Source organism: Hydra vulgaris, chromosome 06 (genome assembly GCF_038396675.1).
Source record: "Hydra vulgaris chromosome 06, alternate assembly HydraT2T_AEP".
Taxonomy (NCBI): Eukaryota; Metazoa; Cnidaria; class Hydrozoa; order Anthoathecata; family Hydridae; genus Hydra; species Hydra vulgaris.
Genome location: NC_088925.1, coordinates 35253482 through 35275308, shown reverse-complemented (window position 1 = coordinate 35275308; position 21827 = coordinate 35253482). Strand labels below are relative to the sequence as shown.

The 21827-nt window shown below is 28.9% G+C and overlaps 1 protein-coding gene and 1 long non-coding RNA gene across 6 annotated transcripts; one reads left to right on the top strand and one right to left on the bottom strand.

Moving 5' to 3' along the window:
• The first annotated feature begins 2310 nt into the window (after nt 1-2310).
• LOC136081800 (uncharacterized) lies at nt 2311-5205 on the top strand. Of its 3 annotated transcripts, none has more exons than XM_065799965.1 (6): nt 2311-2705; nt 2848-3093; nt 3196-3269; nt 3485-3853; nt 4022-4430; nt 4610-5205. In XM_065799965.1, the coding sequence occupies exons 2-4, from the start codon at nt 2975-2977 to the stop codon at nt 3709-3711; spliced, it is 420 nt and encodes a 139-aa protein (XP_065656037.1). In that variant the 5' UTR covers nt 2311-2705; nt 2848-2974; the 3' UTR covers nt 3712-3853; nt 4022-4430; nt 4610-5205. The 3 variants fall into 3 exon arrangements, with proteins under 3 accessions (XP_065656037.1, XP_065656036.1, XP_065656035.1); XM_065799964.1 differs by having other exon boundaries at nt 3485-3918; XM_065799963.1 differs by having other exon boundaries at nt 3485-4430.
• Nucleotides 5206-16147: 10942 nt separating this feature from the next.
• On the bottom strand, nt 16148-21787 carry LOC136081799 (uncharacterized). 3 transcript variants are annotated; one of them, XR_010639131.1, is made up of 5 exons: nt 21145-21787; nt 17207-17864; nt 16992-17113; nt 16735-16818; nt 16148-16416 (listed from the first exon to the last, which is right to left on the bottom strand). It is a non-coding gene; the product is annotated as an uncharacterized LOC136081799 (long non-coding RNA). The 3 variants fall into 3 exon arrangements; XR_010639130.1 differs by having other exon boundaries at nt 16992-17275; nt 17747-17864; nt 21145-21758; XR_010639129.1 differs by having other exon boundaries at nt 16992-17864; nt 21145-21783.
• Between the last annotated feature and the right edge of the window lie 40 nt (nt 21788-21827).

Sequence of the window (21827 nt, the reverse complement as noted above, 5' to 3'; positions counted from 1 at the left end):
AACAAAAAAAAACTTTGTTACAATACATCATGGCAATGTAAGAAATCAATATGGTATTTATCAATTTAGAACTTAATTTAATATTTAGAATTTGTTTATAATTGCATGATGCTGAAGATGACCCTATGGGTCTGAAAAATGGGTAATTTTTATTAGCAGTTAATGTATACATTTTTGGTTTACTCCACATCCTAGTAATGATACAGCTCGTGGAATAAAATTATTTAAATTTTTTATATATAAAAAATTGTAAAGTTTGTGTCTTAACCTGGTAATGTTAATTATAATTGGTAATATTAGTAATAACAATGTTTTTTACTTAAGAAAGAACATAAGTTTTTTAAATCTTAAGGAATCAAAAGTCAATCTAATGTTCAAAATTTTATTTTAAATAAAAAAAACGTGATTTATAAATAAAAAAAATACTCTTGAAAAGTATAAATTCTCTAGGAATTTATCTTTAGGTGCTCCAAGACCTAAAGATAATTTCTTGAAAATTTAATGGGTCCTTAATATTATTTAAAATAAAATTTTTCGAAAGTATTTCATGATGGGTCTCAAATGAAGCAAAATTATATAAAAAATTCAAAAAAAATAATCATTTTACAAAAAAATTACTTTTGACTTTACTGCATAAAAGATTATGTACTTTAACTAAAAATATTATATTTAAATGATGAGAAATTATTCAAAAATTCTAAAAATAATAATTATTTTATATAAAACAAATTTTAAAAAATTTGCAAAAATCTACATTAAAAATCTAAAATAAAAAATCTAAATAAAAAATTTGCATGTTTGCTAGTTTTATTCCTAATTTATACATATATATATATATATATATATATATATATATATATATATATATATATATATATATATATATATATATATATATATATATATATATATATAAAATATATATATATATATATATATATATATATATATATATATATATATATATATATATATATATATATGTTTGATTTATATAAAATGATTATTATTTTTGGAATCTTTATTTAATTTCTCTTCATTGGAGACCAAACACGACATACTTTTGAAAAAACTTTTTTTTATAATATTAGGTTTGCAAATCTCCTAATTGTTTGAGCTTCATAAAATCAAACAATAAAAATAAAAAATAAAAAGCTAACAATCATAGGCAATAAAGCATTCTTAAAACTTTTAAGGAATAAATAAAATTAAACATTTATTTGCAATATGTTTGTCTTGTGGGTTTTTTAAAAGTAACTTGCTGCTGCTTTTCTGTTCTTATAGAGTCATAAGAGCAGAAAAGCTTTAAATCTAGAACGCTATTTTAAGGATGAACTTTGAAATTTAGAACTTCGATAATTAAATTAGTAAATTAGTATAAAATTCCGAAAACGATGATTGGTTGAAATGTTTACATTAAACTTTCTTTCATTATACATTTTTACACTTTCATTTACCGTTACGTAGTGCTGTTAAGATTACGTAGTGCTGTTAAAGACATGTGGACGAGATCCACCAATAATGAAAACAATTTAGTGGTTGTTGGTTAAAATTATTTATTAGTTTTAAATTTTTTGTTTTGTGTCTTTGTTAAGGTCAATGTAAACAATTAGGCATTATTTATAACGCCCAAGCAATTGCCGAGCAAAAGGATTATAAAAACTGTACGAAAATCAACTGATAGCGTGAACGGATACATCGACTAATTTTAATAGGTAGAACTAGAGATGTGACGCGTTTTTTTGGTTCTTGTTTTTTTGGTTTTTTTGCTCGTTTTTTTGGAAAAAAAACGCAGGGTTCCGTTTTTTTGGTTTTTTTGGGAAATATTTATAAATTCATCATTTAAGCTACTAAATTTAACTTTAATGGCAATATTATTAAACATGTTTTAATTTCAGATTTATATAAGAAAACTAAGGCTGAATTTGACTAAAATTCTTTTTCTTTGGTATGTTTAAAGGTAATTGTTTTATTATTAATGTTTAGGTTTACACGGTTATAGCAGTCCTGTATAAAAATTTATTAGTTAATTTTATCTTCCTCTATTTAATTTTTATTGACTTTATTGTTATATAATGACACAATAAACACTTTTTATCTAAGTTTATTATACTTAACTACATTTGCTTAATTTTATTTACTATTTGATATATATATATATATATATATATTATTATTATTATTATTATTATTATTTTATTTATTTACTGTACTTTTAAAGTTTTGAGTTGCAAATAAAAAGTTATAAGAAGTTTTAAAAGCTCTTTGTAATAATCAATTATGTTCTCTATTTAATTATATTTAAATTTTAGATATTTTGCTTAACATAGTAAATTTTAATTATAAAAATGAGTAAAACAGGCCATACAGGGGGGAGAAATAAAACCGTAGTTTTCAATTTATTCATACCTATGAAACAAATTAGCAAAATGGAAAGAGTTAAATGTTCTTTTTGCTTTGACATCTCTAAAAACGGAACTCGAATGACTAAGCATATTGAAAAATGTCGAAAATGTCCTGAAGAAGTAAAAAGTCTATATGCAAATAAATCAGGTCATAGTCAAAAACAGCAAGGCTCTTCTGGAGATGCTGAACCAAAAACAAAAAATCCACGATCTGATTCTTTCGGAACATCCTCTTCTGAATCAATTTGTAGAAGTAAAACAACATGTTCCATGTTTGACAGCATGACAAAAACTGAAAAGGTGTGTATTGTATTTTGAAATTTAAAGTTTTATTTGAAAAATTAACTGATATGGCAACTAGCTTATTAAAAGTTCATAATTTTTAAATTTAAGATTTGTTTCATGATTCACTGATGTACCAGTATGACATTATCTTTTGCAGGAATTGATTGATACCCCCATAGCCAGAGCAATATATGCTAGTGGATCGCCACTCCATATAATAGAAAACAACTATTGGAAAATCTTTTTGAACAAGTTACGTCCTGCTTATAAGCTTCCGTCAAGACATGAAGTGTCAAATTGTGTTATTAGATAATGAATTTTCAAGGATTTCAGCAAATGTTAAAGAAATGGTAGCAACTGCAGATTATCTTGGATTTATGTGTGATGGATGGAGCAATTTAAGGTACAGTAACAATTCATTATAATATTAGTTGATGCAATTGAACCTATATTATTTTGTTAATAAACAGATCCTATTTGTTTATATGCTGTTTCTTCTTTACAGAAATGAAGCTATCATAAACTTTGTAATGACATTACTTTCTTCATCACCCATTTCGTGGAAGACATTGCCTACAGGTAAAACCATAATTCTAGTACTGTATACAATGGATTTACTTAACAGACTGGTAGAATTTTAAAATATGCATACTATTTTATAATTAACTTTGATATTAAATTTATAACAAACAACACTGAAAACCATTTCAGTAAGAAGAAATAATATATCAGTAAATAGATTTATAATATTTATATAGTACAGTATGTATAATATATCCAAAACTGTTTTGTAGGAACATTAAGCCATTCTGGTGAATATATGGCAAATGAAATAAAGAAAGTTTTAGAAGAAATAAATCCTAACAAAGTTTTGGGCATTGTGACTGACAATGCTGCAAATATAAAAAAATGCGTGGACTCGTCTAAAAGATTGTTACCCCCATCTTCATTGTTACCCCCATCTTCATTGTTATGGATGCATTTCACATGGTTTAAATTTGCTGTTCACAGATTTTTTTAAATTGACAACTTTAAGTGTTTTGATGTCACAAGTAACTGATATTGTTAAAGAAATTAAAAATTCTCATTTATCTGTTGCAGCATTTAGAGATGTACAAAAAAAATCAGCTGGTGTAGTAACATGCATTTCCTTGAAACTACCTGTACGAACTAGATAATACAACTAAAAATATAAATATACTGTACTTTACAAAAAAAATTTAACTATGTAACTAATTTTATTATACATTCATAAAAATAGATTTCATTTAGTAAATTACTATACTCTAAATTTATTAAATTATCATAATTTCTTTGTATTTTATTTAAAGGTGAGGATCAACTGTAGCATGCTTAGATAGCATACAGAAAAATAAGCAACCATTAAAAACATTGGCTATTTCTGAAAACAGTAGACTTAATTCAGTAACAAAAAATATTCTTTTATCAGATGTTTTTTGGGACATAGTTGAAAGTTTTTTCAAATTGCTGTCACCAATAGCTGATGCAATAAAGAAAATTGAATCAAATACTCCCATGTTATCTACTGTTGTGGAAACTTTTCACTTCTTGGAAGACCACATTTTTAAAAACTTAACAGTTAGCCCATTCTCAAAGAAGGAAGAAGAAGCCAAAAAAATCTTTAAGAAAAGAAAAGATTTTTGTTTAACAGAAATTCACTTGGCTGCCAATATACTAGATCCCAAATTTCAAGGCAGAGTCTTGACTGGAGAACAAAAGGTATTTACTACACATAATTCATATATGATTTATAAAACCAATTACATTTTAGCCTTGGGCATTAAAAGTGAAATTTTCGAAAAATTTTGATTTATATTAAATACTATATTCAAATTTGAAAATACTATTTAAATTAATAAAGTAATTTTAAAATTATTGAAAGAAAAATCTTTTTATAGATTGATGCATGTGAGGCGATACACAACATTGCTGCAAGTATGCCTGAAGTAAACAAAGAAATTATGATGTTTGACTTGGCTAATTACCAATCAAAGGGTGGTATATTTTCAAAACCTTTTATTTGGACTGCAGTAGGAATAACTCAAACCATAAATTGAGGGAAAGGATTGTGTTCCTTTACCGAACTATCAAAAGTTGCATCTAGAATTCTTCAGCTACCAGCTTCAAGTGCAGCATGTGAGAGAAGTTTTAGCACTTATTCTAACATTCATAGTGCGAAAAGAAATCACTTAACGACTGAAAGGGCTGGAAAACTAGTTTTCATTTCACAAAATTTAAAACTTGAAAATATTGAAAACACCAGTTATAAAAATGGTACAAGCATAACTACTCCTCAAATTAATAACTCGAGTGTAAATAAAGTTCCTAGCACTTCAATGCCTTGGTCAGAGTCTGAAGCAGTTAATATAGAAAGTGACAGTGACTTTGTTTATGAATCATTAGATGAAGGTAGTCTAGGGCGGGAAGACTCGGACTCAGAAAGCACTTCTATTTAGAATATCTTTTATAGTTTAAATACATGTTAAAATTATTAGATTATTGACTTTTTTGCTTAAATATTTATACTTTTTTTAATTGTGTATACTAAACAACACATTGCTACAACTCTTAGCACTAAATTAATAACGAATTAAAACTTATAAAACATTATTCAAAAATAATAGATATGTAAATTAAATAAATTTAAAGCTTTTATTATAAGGGCTTACTGGCAATATAATTCTAAATATGTAACAAACAATGTAAGACGAATTTATTGCATAATAAATATTAGGGTTGTCTAAATAAGCATGATATCATATATTAGTATATTTAAATTATAAAAATGGGCATTTTGTCATGGACAAGTATAGTTTCTGTATATAATGAGTGTAATATTTAGGATGTACAACAATATTTAAAAATTAAAACATGACAAATAAACATTCTCATACAATATACCTAGATTTACAACTAACTTAATGCTTAACCGCCTAATAAATATACTTAATAAATAGCTCTTTAAATTTTTTATTAAAACATTAACTTTAAATTGGTGTTTATACATTGTATTTGTGATTATAGTGATCATATACCATAAATAGACAGAATAATACAAAAACTCTTCCAAATTATTTACCAAGAAAAATAAAAAACTTGTTTAAAAAGTAAAAAAAAACAAAAAAACACGTTTTTTTGACCCAAAAAAACGCGTTTTTTTGCAACTCTAGGTAGTACATGTAGGGTGTACATACATCGACTGACGTTTTGGTTTGGTTTCAATAACATACCATTTTAATGACGTCAAATTCTATTATTTCTGTGCAATGTTTATCCAAATAGAAACTTGCCCGAGAAACAAAAGATTCGTGGTTCGAACCCCACCTCTAGGCAAGTTTGCAGCATCGCACAGTGGTCTGAAAAACTTAATTTTGGGCCAATATTAATATTTTGATGTTTCAACACCAAACCGATAATGCTGCATCCAAATCTGAAAACAGTTTTTGATTTAAAGGTTTTGTTGTTCAGACATCGCTTAAGCCGCCCAGTCAAGAATTTCAAAAAAAGTTTTCATTTTTTTGCTTGTGGTTTCATAATATATCGCATCTCGCAAACTCGCTACACATGAGAATTTCAAGACATAAAGAGTCAGTCCTGACTTGTCTCCTGCTGAAAGAGAACTTGAGTACCAACTACGCAAAGACCGAAACATTCGTAATGATAAACTACGTAATGATAACCCTGAAGCACCCTTTCACTGGGGCATTCACAATGGAGCAACCATCAAGATCCGCAGTGCCCTTACTTCTCGCTCCACTCCAACTAACTAGCAATAATCTCAACACCAATCGCTTACCAACCATATTTACCACTATTATGTGCTCACTCTGTAATAAAATTGAGATTTTTAATCAATTTCTCATAAATACCAACATTGACATTGCCTGTTTAACTGAAACCTGGCTTAACCCAAGCGGTAAGCAAATTATTCTTTCTCAAATCAATAATAATTACACTTGCATAAGTACTGAACGTCAAAATCGCATGAGTGGTGGTACTGTAATATTCATAAACAAAAAATACTCAGATAAAATAGAAAAAGTAAAACTAACAACAGACTACTCGTTTAGCTTGGTGCCTAAACAAGAAATCGAACTAACAATCTTTCGTGTGTACCCAAAATTACTCCCCCGATGATACTCTTCCTGCCTAGTTATATGTGCCTATATCCCAGTTTGGTCTAAAAGTGAGCAGCGCAATGCATCTTATCAACTTGCACAACTCATTGAACCAGCCATAACTCGTTGCACAATCGGCAACAAACCACTAATATTTCTTGCAGAGGATCTAAATGGCTGTCCTACTGACTTTATTTTTCGTTCTCACCAACTCATTCACCTCAATACACACCCCACTAGAAAAACATCTATTCTTGAATCATCTTGAGTAACGCCCCTAAATGCTATGTGTCGAATACCCTTCCTAGTTTTAAATCTCTATAAATCTACTCGCCCGGTTCCCCACAAGGTTGCTTACCGGTCAGGTAGAATTGCTGACACTGTTGCATTGATACGATCTACCAATATTGAAATCTTAGTTGATTCATAGTATGAAATACAAGTTGCTTGCAACAACTTTTATCATTCTATACTCTCTGCCCAAGACATCTGCCAACCACTAAAATCAACAACGCTCATTAACCCTAAGCCTTGGATGACACCACTTATTCAAGGCCTTAAAAAAGAGCGTCAACAACTCTTTATCTTCGGGTACTACAATGAGTGGAAAGCACTTGCAAATTGAATTAGTAAACTAATAACCAAAAGAAAGGGAATCTATAACATGCGTTTCACTACTGGAAAAACAGATTTTTGGCGTGAAATCAGTCGTGCTGATAAAGGTCAAATCACCACCCCTATCTCTGAGACACAAGCAAACCAATTAAATGATAATTTTCAAAGTGTTTGGACTGGCAAGAAACAACCCAGCCTCTCATGCTTCGTTAACCGAGAGGCAAACCCGCCTACTACCCCCATTTTTACCCTTAATAACATTGCCAACCAAACCAACCAATAAAAAACAGTTACCTGACCAATGGAAATCAGCAAACATAACACCGATTTCTAACCCACACTAAAATCACAATATCCTTTTTAATAACCAATACGGATTTAAAAAAGACCATTCAACTGAAAATGCAGTAATAAAGTTAGTCAACGAAATTTTGAATAGGTTTGACAAAAATCAATATACACTTGGAGTATTTATCGATCTGTCAAAGGCGTTTGATACAGTGGATCACAAGATCCTTCTATACAAACTTAGTAATTATGGTATAAAAAATAAAAATCTAAAATGGTTTAGATGCTATCTAAACAATCGTAAACAAGCTTTATATTACAATAAAACTTACATTTCCCTTCAAACCATTACTTGCGGCGTTCCTCAGGGATCTATTCTAGGTCCTTTGCTTTTTCTTGTCAATATTAACGACATATTTTTGTCTTCTCGTATATTGAATTTTATTCTTTTTGCAGATGACCCCCAAGCTTTCTACACCCACTCAAATATTAAAACTACTTTTAACATAGTAAATCAGGAGCTTGAAGAGCTAAGCAATTGGTTGAAAGCTAACAAACTTTCCTTGAACATTGAAAAAAGCAAATACATTCTTTTCACAAAACCATCAAAGTCAGACACATTACCATTAAAACTTCCGGATATTTTAGTTGACAAAACAATATTAAAAAGAGCATTTTCTGTGAAGTTTCTAAGAGTCATTCTAGATGAACATATTAGCTGGAAAGAGCATATCGTCGTTGGCCAGGTAATATCTCACTTGTGTAAAAAGCAAAATTTTACAGGAGACTGAAAAAACTATATATTTCAATGAAATGAGGTTTTAAAAGTAAGAGTAAAAAACAAATAACTAACAAATTATATTATAATTTGTTAGTTATTTGTAAAAAACAAATGCTAATTGTTAGTTATTTGTAAAAAACAAATAACTAACAAATTATATTATAATTTGTTAGTTATTTGTTTTTTACTCTTACTTTTAAAACCTCATTTCATTGAAATATATAGTTTTTTCAGTTTCCTGTAAAATTTTGCTTTTTACACAAGTGAGATATTACCTGGCCAACGACGATATCAAGTTGTTAGAAAATAGAATATCTAAAAGCATTGGGATTATGCATAGAACTAAGTATATTTTAAATAAAGTATGTCTTAAAAGTTTATACTTTACATTTGTTCATAGCTACATTAGCTACTGCAATGTTGTCTGGGCAAGCACTTACCAATCAGAACTAGCCTTAGTCTATAAAAAACAAATGCAAGCATGCCGCATATTCACGAATAGATATGTTAGTGCTAAACAAATAATGAATGAACTGAGAGTTCTTAATATTTATGAACAAAACATCTATAGCATCCTTCAGTTTATGTTCAAAGTAAAAAATAATTTGGTCCCAAAAATATTCCATAATTACTTCCATCTTATTGATCATAAATACGAAACAAAACATTCTTAGCAGAACTACTATATTCCAAAAATGTCTTTGAGTCAATCCCAATTCTCAATATCTAGAAGAGGACCATAATTTTGGAACTCGTTTCTCACAAATAAGATTAAAACAATAAACTCTTCTCAACATTTTAAATGCGTTGTTAAACAACAGTTACTTGACCTCAACATTACTGAAACAATCTCCTATTTTAAAAAAAACTTTCACACGTCTTGAAGTTTTTTTTTTTCCATTTACACAATAGCTGCAAATAATTATAGTTATATTTATAAAAATGCATTTAATTGTATTTATATTTATAAAGATACATTTACTTGGCTATTTTACTTATACGAGTTCTTATATTTATATATATTTAAACATCTTATAATTTGTGTTTATCTTATATTTAATAGATATTGATTGTAAAACATAATTGAAATTAACGGAGCAAGATGATAAGACCATCGTCTTCGGCTTGCTCCAGTCAATTTGTTACGTTAACAGTTTTGTAAAAAAAAAAAAATTTATATTGACGAAAAAGATTATATAATAATTAAAAAAAAAAAAAAAACACGCGTCTAATGACTATCGACCAATTGCCATTACATCCGCATTATGTAAAGGTTTTGAACGTATTATTACCATATTCATTGTCCATCACACCAAGCACTTATGGGTCTCAAACAAACAGTTCGGTTTCCTTCCAGGCCGAAGTACGATGGACGCTATTATTCAAATTATAGAGGACTGGAGTCATGCGAAAGATAACAACAAATCAATTTATGCAATATTCTTTGATTTCGAAAAAGCTTATGATCTTGTCAGTCATGACAAATTACTGTTAAAGTTAGTGAACATTCTACCTAGTTGGCTCACCTCTTGGATCGCAGCTTACTTATCTAACCGTCAACAAAGAATTAAAACAAATGATCATACCACTGACTGGAAATGTATCGATGCAGGTGTACTTCAGGGTAGTGTTCTAGGTCCAATCCTGTTCATCCTAATTATTTCCAACATTTACGTATATCTTCCACCTGAAACCATCCTCGAAAAATATGCTGATGACATACTGACTTATATAATTAATGATAAAGTTTCTACCAACCTACCATTGTTGATGGCGTCGCTCTTTGGTCTAAGGTAAACGGAATGAAACTTAATGGCCCAAAATATAAAATCATAAGAATTATTCCCAGATGCTCCGAAATTCAAGATTTACCATCCATTGTACTCAATAATACTGAACTTGAAATAGTCAGCAGCCACAAATAACTTGGAATCATGCTCAATGAGAATATTGATTGCGATGAACAATGGACAAAAGTTCACAATAATATAAAATCAGTACCATATCTGCTCAAACGTCTTAAGCAAATTGGACACACTCAGCCAAACCTTTTACAGGTCTACTAATCTTACGCTATTAGCCACTTGATATATAATGCTCCTATTCTCACTTCGTGCAGTGCTGCGGCAAAAAAAGAGATCCAACATTTTCATAAAAATGCCCTGCAAATTATTGGAATTGATGTAACCAATTCAAGCAGCTTCAATAATATTTTTGACATTGAAGAGTTACTTGACAGGATCTGTATTAATATGCTCAAAAAGATCCTTGCAGACCCATACCATCCTATAACCACTAAATTAACTCAAACCAACAGCAGAAACCCTAATAGATTCATGTATGCTCTTAACACCACAAAAACTACTACTTACCAAAAAACTTTTATTCAAAAATACCTCCGTATCCTTCGTGATGGCGTCAGTGACCTCTACCTCCCAAGCAATGTTGGAAGCTCTACTGCCTTTTCAATGCATAAATAATATGTTCCTCCCCTGTATTCCTAGCTATCTATTAATATTAAAGGACAGATAAAGTTGTACAATTCATTACTTGTAATGCTATTCAATTTTAAATAAAGGTTTATAAAATAAAAAAAATAAATATAAATATAAATATATATGTTGCTTTTTTGTTGTTTTTGTGTGTGTGTGTGTGTGTGTGTGTAGGAAAGGCCATTGCCCTTAACCTCACTTCCCTCCCTCGCTGCAGCCAATTTATATATATATATATATATATATATATATATATATATATATATATATATATATATATATATATATATATATATATATATATATATATATATATATGTATATGTATATATATATAATATAATACTCGTTTTGTCCGAAACTGTATATATATTATATATACAGTATCGGACAAAACGAGTGCAACCAAATAATGCTAATTTAGTTTCTTTATATAAGTGCTGCATTTTTTCAATTTAGAGAAATAACTATGTAACTGTTTAGAGATAAAGTTCTTCAAATTTTATTCTTCACAAAGTTCATAATTTGTACACGAAAATTAATTAATTAATCAAAAGTATTAAAAAAAGTTGATTTCCTTCCGGACAAAACAAATGCAACTCTACAAAATGTTGACCAAGCTGTATTTCGCTATCAATATTTTGTAGCGAATCCTTTGTTGTCGATCACAGCCTTGCATCTTCGAGGCATAGATTCGATTAGGTGATCAATGAAACTTTGTGGAATCGCTGCCCAGGCCTTTTGGATTTGTTCAAACAGTTGATCCTTATTACGAACACCTTCACGATTAATTCTGCGGTTGACGATCTCCCACAGGTTCTCGATAGGGTTGAGATCCGGAGATTGAGGCAGCCAATCCATCACCGATAGGTGGTTATCTTGAAACCACTGCTTGACTACTTTTGCAGTGTTTTTCGGTTCGTTGTCTTGCTGAAAAATCCATTTTATATTCCATTCAGCATGAGGTAACATAACATCTTTCAGGATATTTTTTATACATGAAACGGTCCATTATTCCATCGTTTCGATGTATTGGACCTAGACCGTTAGCAGAAAAACACCCCCAGACCATTACATTGCCTCAACCATGCTTCACGGTCCTATGGCAGTAACGTAAACCGAGGCGTTTTCCGGCCGGTCGACGTACACGGCAAATGCCATCGCTCCCAATGATGTTGAACTTCGATTCATCACTGAACAGGACAGATCGCCATTTCTGCACATTCTAGTCAATATGAGATGTAGCAAACAGGTGTCTTTTCTTCTGGTTTTTTAGTGAAATTAGCGGTTTCTTTGCAGGGCGTCGAGAAAACAATTCGGCTTCAACAGCACGTCGTCTGATTGTTCGGTCCGATACAGGCAGCTCTAATTGTTTTTGTATCTCGACTGATGATATCCAGGGATCCTTCTTGACGGATCTGACGATCATAGAATCCTCTCTAGAAGTGGTGGAACGCGGTCTTCCACCTTTGTTATCTACTGCCAACTTCCCCGTAGAACGATATTTGGAACATTGTCTTGATACGGTCCATTTTTTCACGCGATATTTATCAAAAATACTTTTTTGTGACATTCCACTTACGTAATCGCCAATAATTTTCTTTCTTAGTTCCAATCTAAGACTGTCGGCAGCCATTTTTGAACTTGAAGTCATAAAATTAATAAAAATAAATAATCACGCTTCTCAAGGTTTACCGTGTTACATTTACCTTGTGATGATGCAATAATGCTCTGTGGAACACAACGTCTTGGTTAGATGTGGACTGTATTGATGTAGTAAAACAATTGTTGTATTTCACTTCTTCTATTGATGTTCTTCGATAAATCACTTTGATAAAACTCACTTCGATAAACTGTCTTGATAATATTAACTGATTGACTTCCATATACTGACTGAATTACATGTCGATTTACATGTCTCTTATATAGTAAAATGAACCTGTGTGAACCTGTTCTGGAAGATTCTAGATGCTTCTTTTCGATGCTTCTGGAAGCTTCTGGATGCGTCTGGATGCTTCTGAATGTTTCTGGATGTTTCTGGATGCTACTGGATGCTTCCAGATGCTTCTTCTGGAAGCTTCTGCATGCTTCTGAAAACTTCTGGAAACTTCTGGATACTTCCTTTAATTATTAAAAAACTTCCGTGACGTTGACGCGGACCAGACTTAAGAAAATGAAATAAACCAAAAAAGTTGCACTTGTTTTGTCCGCTGCAAAATGTCTTGTCACTTGTCAACAAAATTCTGCCTGTGTGCTGTCACCTGTCAGCTGATTGCTCATGTCATGGCATGCTATGACTCCAGACTCTTGAACTGTTTGCTATGGTGGTATAGTTCGTTTCGTTTTTAAGACATGTAAAATTAGGAACACTTTTTAGCATTGTTCGATGTTGGTTGCAAATGTTTTGTCCAATACTGTATATATATATATATATATATATATATATATATATATATATATATATATATATATATATATATATATATATATATATATATATAATATATATAAATAAATATCCAATATATGAAAATCCAATATCCAATATGAAATCCAATATAAAAATCCAATATATGAAATATCCAATATATGAAAAAATAAATATCCAATTTATGACAAATTTTAGGAATTTTCGCTTGTAATTTTTATCATTTATTATTCGAAAATATTGATGAAAAACTTGTGTAAAAGAAACGGAAATCATCACCTACAACTTTTAAATAAAATATTAAGCTATGACTTGATATGAAAATTTTTTTTGCGGGGGAGGGGGCTTGCTCTTAACTCTCTTCCTGGCTGCAGCCCATTTAAATATATATATAATATATATATTATATATATATATATATATATATATATATATATATATATATATATATATATATATATATATATATATATATATATATATATATATATATATATATATATATATGTATATATATATATATATATATATATATATATATATATATATATATATATATATATATATATATATTATATATATATATTTAAATGGGCTGCAGCCAGGGAGAGGGTTAAGAGCAAGCCCCCTCCCCCGCAAAAAAAAATTTTATATCAAGTCATAACTTAATATTTTATTTAAAAGTTGTAGGTGATGATTTCCGTTTCTTTTACTCAAGTTTTTCATCAATATTTTCGAATAATAAATGATAAAAATTACAAGCGAAAATTCCTAAAATTTGTCATAAATTGGATATTTATTTTTTCATGAAAAGCTACTATTCTAATTTTCAATTTAATAATCAATCTAAAGATATATATAGTCTATACTCTAAAGTAATATATAGTCAATTCATTAAATTAAAAACCATAATATAAAAAGTATACGTACAAAACGGAATAACAAAGATATGATTAAAAATGTGGTATAAAAACAACACAAATATAGTGTCAATACGGTATAGTTTGCAATGAATATTAGTTCCTTTATTTTAATTATCTGCAGCATATTTTTTTAGGAATTGTGAAGCGATAATAGATGTTCAAAATATAATAAAAATATAATAAATATACATTTTTATTATATTTTTATAAAATGGAGTATTTTATAAAAATATAATAAAAATGAATATTGAACTATTTTTAACAACTTTGGTAGCAAGTACGATTGTATAAAGAAAAAAAAAAGTTTTTGAACAGGTATTTATAGAAATAAAATAAAATTAGAGACACAAGTATTCTTGATAACATAAAGTAGGTATATTTTGGGAGTTTTAAAGTTTATTTAAATAGTTATATCTGCAGCTGATTTTTGTATGGAATAATATATGCATATTAGGATTTAATAAAATCATATCGATCAAGTCCATGCATGCGGACTTAAGTTTAAGGAAGAAGTTGAAATTGAAGAAAAAACATTTATTTTATGCTAGTTTCAAACATAAATAACTTATGCAAATATACAATAATAAAAAACTGTTATTTCAAATTAAAATCTATACTATAAAATTTGTTTAAAAAAAAATTTATAAATATGTGCATATAGTTTTAAATTTATACACAAATGAAAATATTGTATTTTTGCAAGAAATTATTCATCAATTTTTAATCGCTCTTGGATACGGTTATTGACTTTTCTTTCAAGAAAAATATGAAACCTATATATTTTTGAATAGCCTGGATAATCTGTTGTTTAAAAATAATAATAATAACAAAAATTACGGATTTTTTTTTTTAATTTTGGCCAAAAACCAAGTTTTTCAGACCACTGTGCATCGGTTAGGAAGGAGGCGTGAACTTCCTAATAAATGCTCTATTATAAGACCGTAAGGATTATTTAGGGCACCTAAATAAAAATGTTAACTCCACAATGTCTTACGCTACACAAAAAAAAAACTTTTTTTGGAACACAAGCTCTACACCATTTTAAAATCTTTATTATTTAGGGTCAGTGTCGTGTTTGGTGGATTGAAAGACCCCCTCCCTCCCCTCCAAAACCTGTCATAATGACGGGCAGGTCATAAATTTTTGATGCATAAGATAGGTAACTTCAAGAGATGGTGCAAACTTTAAAATCTGCAATATTGATACTGGTATCAAATAAGAATTTATCCAAGTGATTCCATTCCTGGGAACAATATAACCCTAAAAAATCGGGACCCACTCTCCTAAATGTGGAAAGAAGAAAAAACTTTTTTTTTGCAGTATCAAATAGTTCGAAGTTCATCAGAAAAACTAATTAATCTAGAGAAAAATTCTTATCGTTTCAAAATGGCGACCAAGGAAAGTTTGAACCCAGCAAATTCGCCATGCTTGGCCCACCATCGGCGTCATTACTGATCCACCATCGGCCGACAAGCATGGTTCAATCAAAGTCTTGTTCACTGTTTAAGACATGGTCCATGCATGGCAGCCGTTTTTCGAAGGGCGTTTAGCTGATGCTTTGCCTTTGCCTTTTTTTATGCTGCTTTTGGTTTATTTTGTTTGTTTTTAACAAAAATTGCTATTTTTATAAATAACCAATACTTTAATAAACGTGAGATTTTAACTCAGAGACTAGTTAAAGAAGTAAAACAAGTCAGGAAGAAAAAGGTGAAGCGAGGTGATGTTTGCCTACCTAAAAACGTCGCATAGGTGATATAAAATGGGATATTTTAAACTATAAATATACAGTCATTTTAGCAATAAGTTTTATATTACCAAATATTTTTATTTTAATAAAATTGCCTTGCAATACAATACATATAAAAGTTTAAGGTTAGCGAACGGTTAAACTTCTACCATCATTTCAATTTGATGCTTGCATGAACTAACGTTTGGTACTTTTCGATATCCATATTTTTCTGCCTGTCAAGCTGATAGATTTAGCAATTACAACCAAGTCGCCCAAAAATAGCAAAAAGTGAAGAAATCGTAAAATAAGTATAAAATTGTAACCAAAATAGCTAAAAGTAAAGTAGTTGTAAAATAAACTATAAAAGTTAGTAATAAGATTAAATAAGAAAGTAATAGATTTATCTCTTCTATTAATTAAGTAATACATATTTATACATATTATAAGGAATACAAAAAAATAAAATAAAAAAAAAAGAAGTATAAAAAATAAAATAAAGCAACAACAAAAAACTCATAGTGCACTCAAGTGCACTATGAGTATATATATAAACACTTGATGAGTTTTTTATTGTTGTTTTCTTTTATTTTATAAATCAATTTCTATATCAATGAAATTTCTTGGAATGAATATAAAAAGAATATCTAACGTTGTTTATCCAATCAGAACTCATTGACTCCATGATAGCATTAGATAATCGTGTTGTTTTCGAAAAAATACTCTCAATGAATTACTACATATAAAAATTATAAAAACATATTCCAACTATCTTAAAACTATAAACACATAGTGATCTACACAAATGTAACTATAAATATTCTATATTTCAGTAAAAAATTTCAATAAATTAAATATGTTTAACTTGCAAAAGAATAAAGCAAAAGCATAAAGGAAAATCATCATTACTATTTGATGTCTTCATGTGCTAACGCTTGATACTACTCGACCTCCAATTTTACTGCAATCTTTTTCTCCTGACGATGTGCCAGGTGATTTAAAAGTTATTTAAACAGTTTTGCACCTAATTTCTAATAATAAATATATATTGAAGCACTAAACTTATTTTGAAATAAATTTATATATTATAACTTATCTATAGATTAAAAATCTAATTTACTCACAATGATGTGTTATCTTCATTTTACCTTTTTACATAATTAGTTTTCATCATTCTTGATTACATTGCTAAACTAACACCATTTTTCAATTTAATTCTAACAATTAACTCAATAACATCGCTTTTTATGTATACAAAAATATTAAAAACAACTGAACAAATGATAATAATGATAATGAGAACAATTATGATTCTACACTTATTGGCATAACTAAAATAAAAATAATCTACATATAATTTAATCTACATATGATTTAAACCTAGTCACGCAAAATGAATGTTAGGTTAAACTCATAAAATAAGTATAAAATTGTAACCAAAATAAATAAAAATAAGTGAAGTAAATGAAGGAATAAAATATAAAATAAACTGTAAAAATGAGTATAAACTATAAAATCCAAAACTCTGTTATGCTTGACTAATACAATAAAAACATTGTAACAATAAAAACATTGTAACAATAAAAACATTACATTTCAAGAAAAATATATAAAATATCAAAGAAAAGTTAAAATAAATAAAAAAACAAGTATTTTTAGCTTACACTTTTAAGGCACGTTTTGCACAACCATCATTTCTGTCAGGAGCTTGCATTAGCCATCGCTTTATGGACCTCTCGACATCTGTATTTCATGCTCCTTTTTCATGTTTTTGAACTGCAACTGTTAAAATTAAAACAAGGTATTTAGATGTGATCCACTTAATTACCACAAAATAATTGTTTATTAATTTACTTAATGTTGATTATGCCAGGAATTTGTTTTAATTACAAGGAAATGCTGCAACATCGACTGAGGGTTTGGTTGAGGCAGACAGTCGAATAAATAATTAAAAAATGAAAAGTATATTGAAATATTCCTTATGTTTATATTAAAAAGTTACCACTTTGAGCAAGCCTCACAACAAGCGAAAAAATAAAATTATTTTATGCTGCTTAACTGCAGATTTACCTATTTATATAAGTAAATACTATAAATATATATCTATACTTATGTATTTATGTATATTTATAACTATATAAATACTTAAATATAATTATATGTATATCATTTACTTATACTATAAATGATATAAATATAAAATAAATAATATAAAGTATAAATAATTTGAGATCCTTAAATCTACTAGTAGTATAAAACTAACAAGTCATAGGTTATACCTCATTGAAATATAACATTTGCTGAATGTTATAACCTATGACAATATTCATTATTAAATAGTATATGATAGTATAACCTATATAATATAGTATAACTAGGATCCCAAATATGCTTTATAATATAAAGTATAAATGATTGGAGATTCTCAAAAAACATTTACTTACTTAAAGTAAGATTTTATTTTAAAAGTAATACTTTTAAAATAAAATCAAATATTATGATATTATGTAATATATTGTCATAAGTTATATATATATATTACTTATTTTACATAAAATAAATAATATAATATATAATAATAATATAAATAAAGTATAAATGATAAGGTACCTTAAAAAACATTTACTTACTTTTAATAAATAAAAATAAAATAAAATATATATGCCACTACAATTCGTTTTGCTATAAAAGATTTCTTATCATTCTTTAATGAATTCCAATAAAATTATAATAAATAGAAATCAAAAAAAATTAACAAGGAAACTGACATTAGTTAAAAAGTTGAAGATTTTTATCATTATTTATTTTTTTATTCTTTACTTAACTGTAATTCTTTTGCTTATTAAGATTTTATTTTAAAATTCTTTATAAAAATGACGTATGCGCAAACTCATTTTTTGTACATGTCCAAACCATCTCAATCTCGAGTCTCTAACTTTATCTCCAAAACATGCTACATGTGCTGATCCTCTAATAAACTCATTTCTGATCCTATCCTTCTTCGTCACTCCAAATGAGAATCTTAACATCTTCATCTCAGACACCTCCATCTCCCTCTTTTGTCTCTTTGTCAGTGCCACTGTCTCCAGTCCATTCAACATAGCAGGTCTCACTACTGTCCTATATGCTGAAAATGCCAATTCTTTTTAGCCAACCGCTTTCCTCTTAAACTTTCCTGAACTTCCTCATTTCACCACCACGTCTCCTTGTCTATCTTCTTCTGTCCTGATTCACACCAAGTATCTTCCTAGCCACATCTCTCACTGTATTTGACGTCTCATCCCAGGTATCCAGAACACCACCACCCAGTGCCTGTCTCATCTCAACCTAGCTACTAGGATGCACACACCAGTGTATTTTAGTGCCGGTCCATTACTTTCTTAATTTAATCTTATTACCAACTTTTATAGTTTATTTTACAACTACTTTACTTTTAGCTATTTTGGTTACAATTTTATACTTATTTTACAATTTCTTCACTTTTTGCTATTTTTGGGTGACTTGACAGACAGAAAAATATGGATATCTACCAACAAAAATATGGATAAACTACCAAATGTTAGTTCATGCAAACATCAAATTGAAATGATAGAAGTTTAACCATTCGCTAACCTTAAACTTTTATATGAGTTGTATTGCAAGGCAATTTTATTGAAATAAAAATATTTGGTAATATAAAACTTATTGCTAAAATGACTTAATATTTATAGTATAAAATATCTCACATTCCATTTTATATCATTCATGTGACTTTTTTAGGTAGGCAACCATCACTCCGCTTCGCCTTTTTCTTCCTGACTTGTTTTACTTTAAGATCATTAAGTTAAAATCTTGCATTCGTCTCCTAAAAGTCTCTGAGTTAAAATCTCACGTTTATTAAAGTATTGGTTATTTATAAAAATACCAATAAATGTTAAAAACAAACAAAATGAACCAAAAGTAACATTAAAAAAAGGCAATGGCAAAGCATCGGCTAAACACCATTCGAAAATGCCTTAAATGGTGAGCAAGACTTGGATTGGATCATGCTTGTCGGCAGATGGTGGGCCAGTAATGATGCTGATGGTGGATCAAGTATAGGCCAAGCATAGCAAGTTTGCTGGGACTGCGCCGGTGATGCTATTTATTCCAATGATTTGCCATGTTTATTTTACGATCGGCTGACTGTGCCAATCATGTCGATCTTGTTTGGCAGGAAGGTTTTGGGGATGGGACTTCCAGGTAAGAGGAGGAGAGGTAGACCTAAAAGGAGGTTTATGGATGCAGTGGTGGAGGATATGAGAGTAGCTGGTGTGTCAGTGGAGGACACTCATGACAGGGCTAGATGGAGGAGTTTGATCCGCTGTGGCAACCCCTAAACGGGAAATGCCAAAAGAAGAAGAAGAAGTTTATCCAATAAATCAGAACTCATTGATTATTTAATGTTACAATGATGTTATCATGTAACATTAAATAATCGTTTTGTTTTCGAAAAAATACTCTTAATGAAATACTACATACAAAAATTATAAAACCATATTGCAATTATCTTAAAACTATAAACACATTGTGATCTACACAAATTTAACTATAAATATTCTGTATTTCAATAAAAGATTTCAATATATTAAACACGTTTAACAAAAAGAATTAAGCAACAGCATAAAGGAAGATCATCATTACTGTTTGATGTCTTCATGTGCTGACGCTTGATACTACTCGACCTCCAATTTTACTGCTATCTTTTTCTCTTGACAATGTGCCAGGTGATTTAAAAGTCACTTAAACAGTTTTGCACCATGATCCTACACTTATTGGCACAATTAAAAGGCAATGTTAAATCTACATATGATTTAAACCCAGTCACGCAAAATGAATGTCAGGTCAAACTCATTAAATAAGTATAAAATTGTAACCAAAATAAAAAAATATAAAGTAAATGAAGGAATAAAATATAAAATAAACTGTAAAAATGAGCATGAACTATAAAATCCAATAAAAACATTATATTTCAAGAAAAGTATATAAAATATCAAAGAAAAGTTAGAACAAATGAAAAAACCATCAAGTATTTTTAGCTTACACTTTTAAGGCACGTTTTGCACAACCACCATTTCTATCAGGAGCTTGCATTAGCTATCGCTTTATAAACCTCTCAACATCTGTATTACATGCTCCTTTTTCATATTTTTGAACTGCAACTGGGCATTTCTAAATAATCACGCACGGAAACTCGTATATGTTTTGTCTATTATTTTCATAATAATAAAATTGGTGATCTTCAATTTGCTCTCATTTAATTCTAACCTATATAAATATTTTGTAAACAAAAAATGGTATACATTAGTAACGTTAACAAAGAATAAATTAAGTTTGAAACAGAATCACGCACAGAACAAAAACTCAAATTTTAGTTACTAGATAAACTTTAATTCCTCAAAAAATATAAGTTTCAGCATTATATATATTCTTTTAAATGATGTTTTCAACATTAGTTAAGCTTTCCAGAAAGTTTCAGGATTGCGCTTGTATCATAGAGTCACAGCAATCGTTTAAATGCAGTTCATGAATGATCACGCACAGAAGTCACGCACGGAAGTTGCAAATTGATTTATTTCATGTAGATATTTTTAAGAAAATAAATGTGAGTATTTTAAGTGAAATATTATACTTCTACGACTCATATTTAGTATATTTTTAATGAGAAAAGGCTGTTATCAATTATTTCTAGCTAAAGTATAGCATTTTGAAAATTGTTGTTTATTT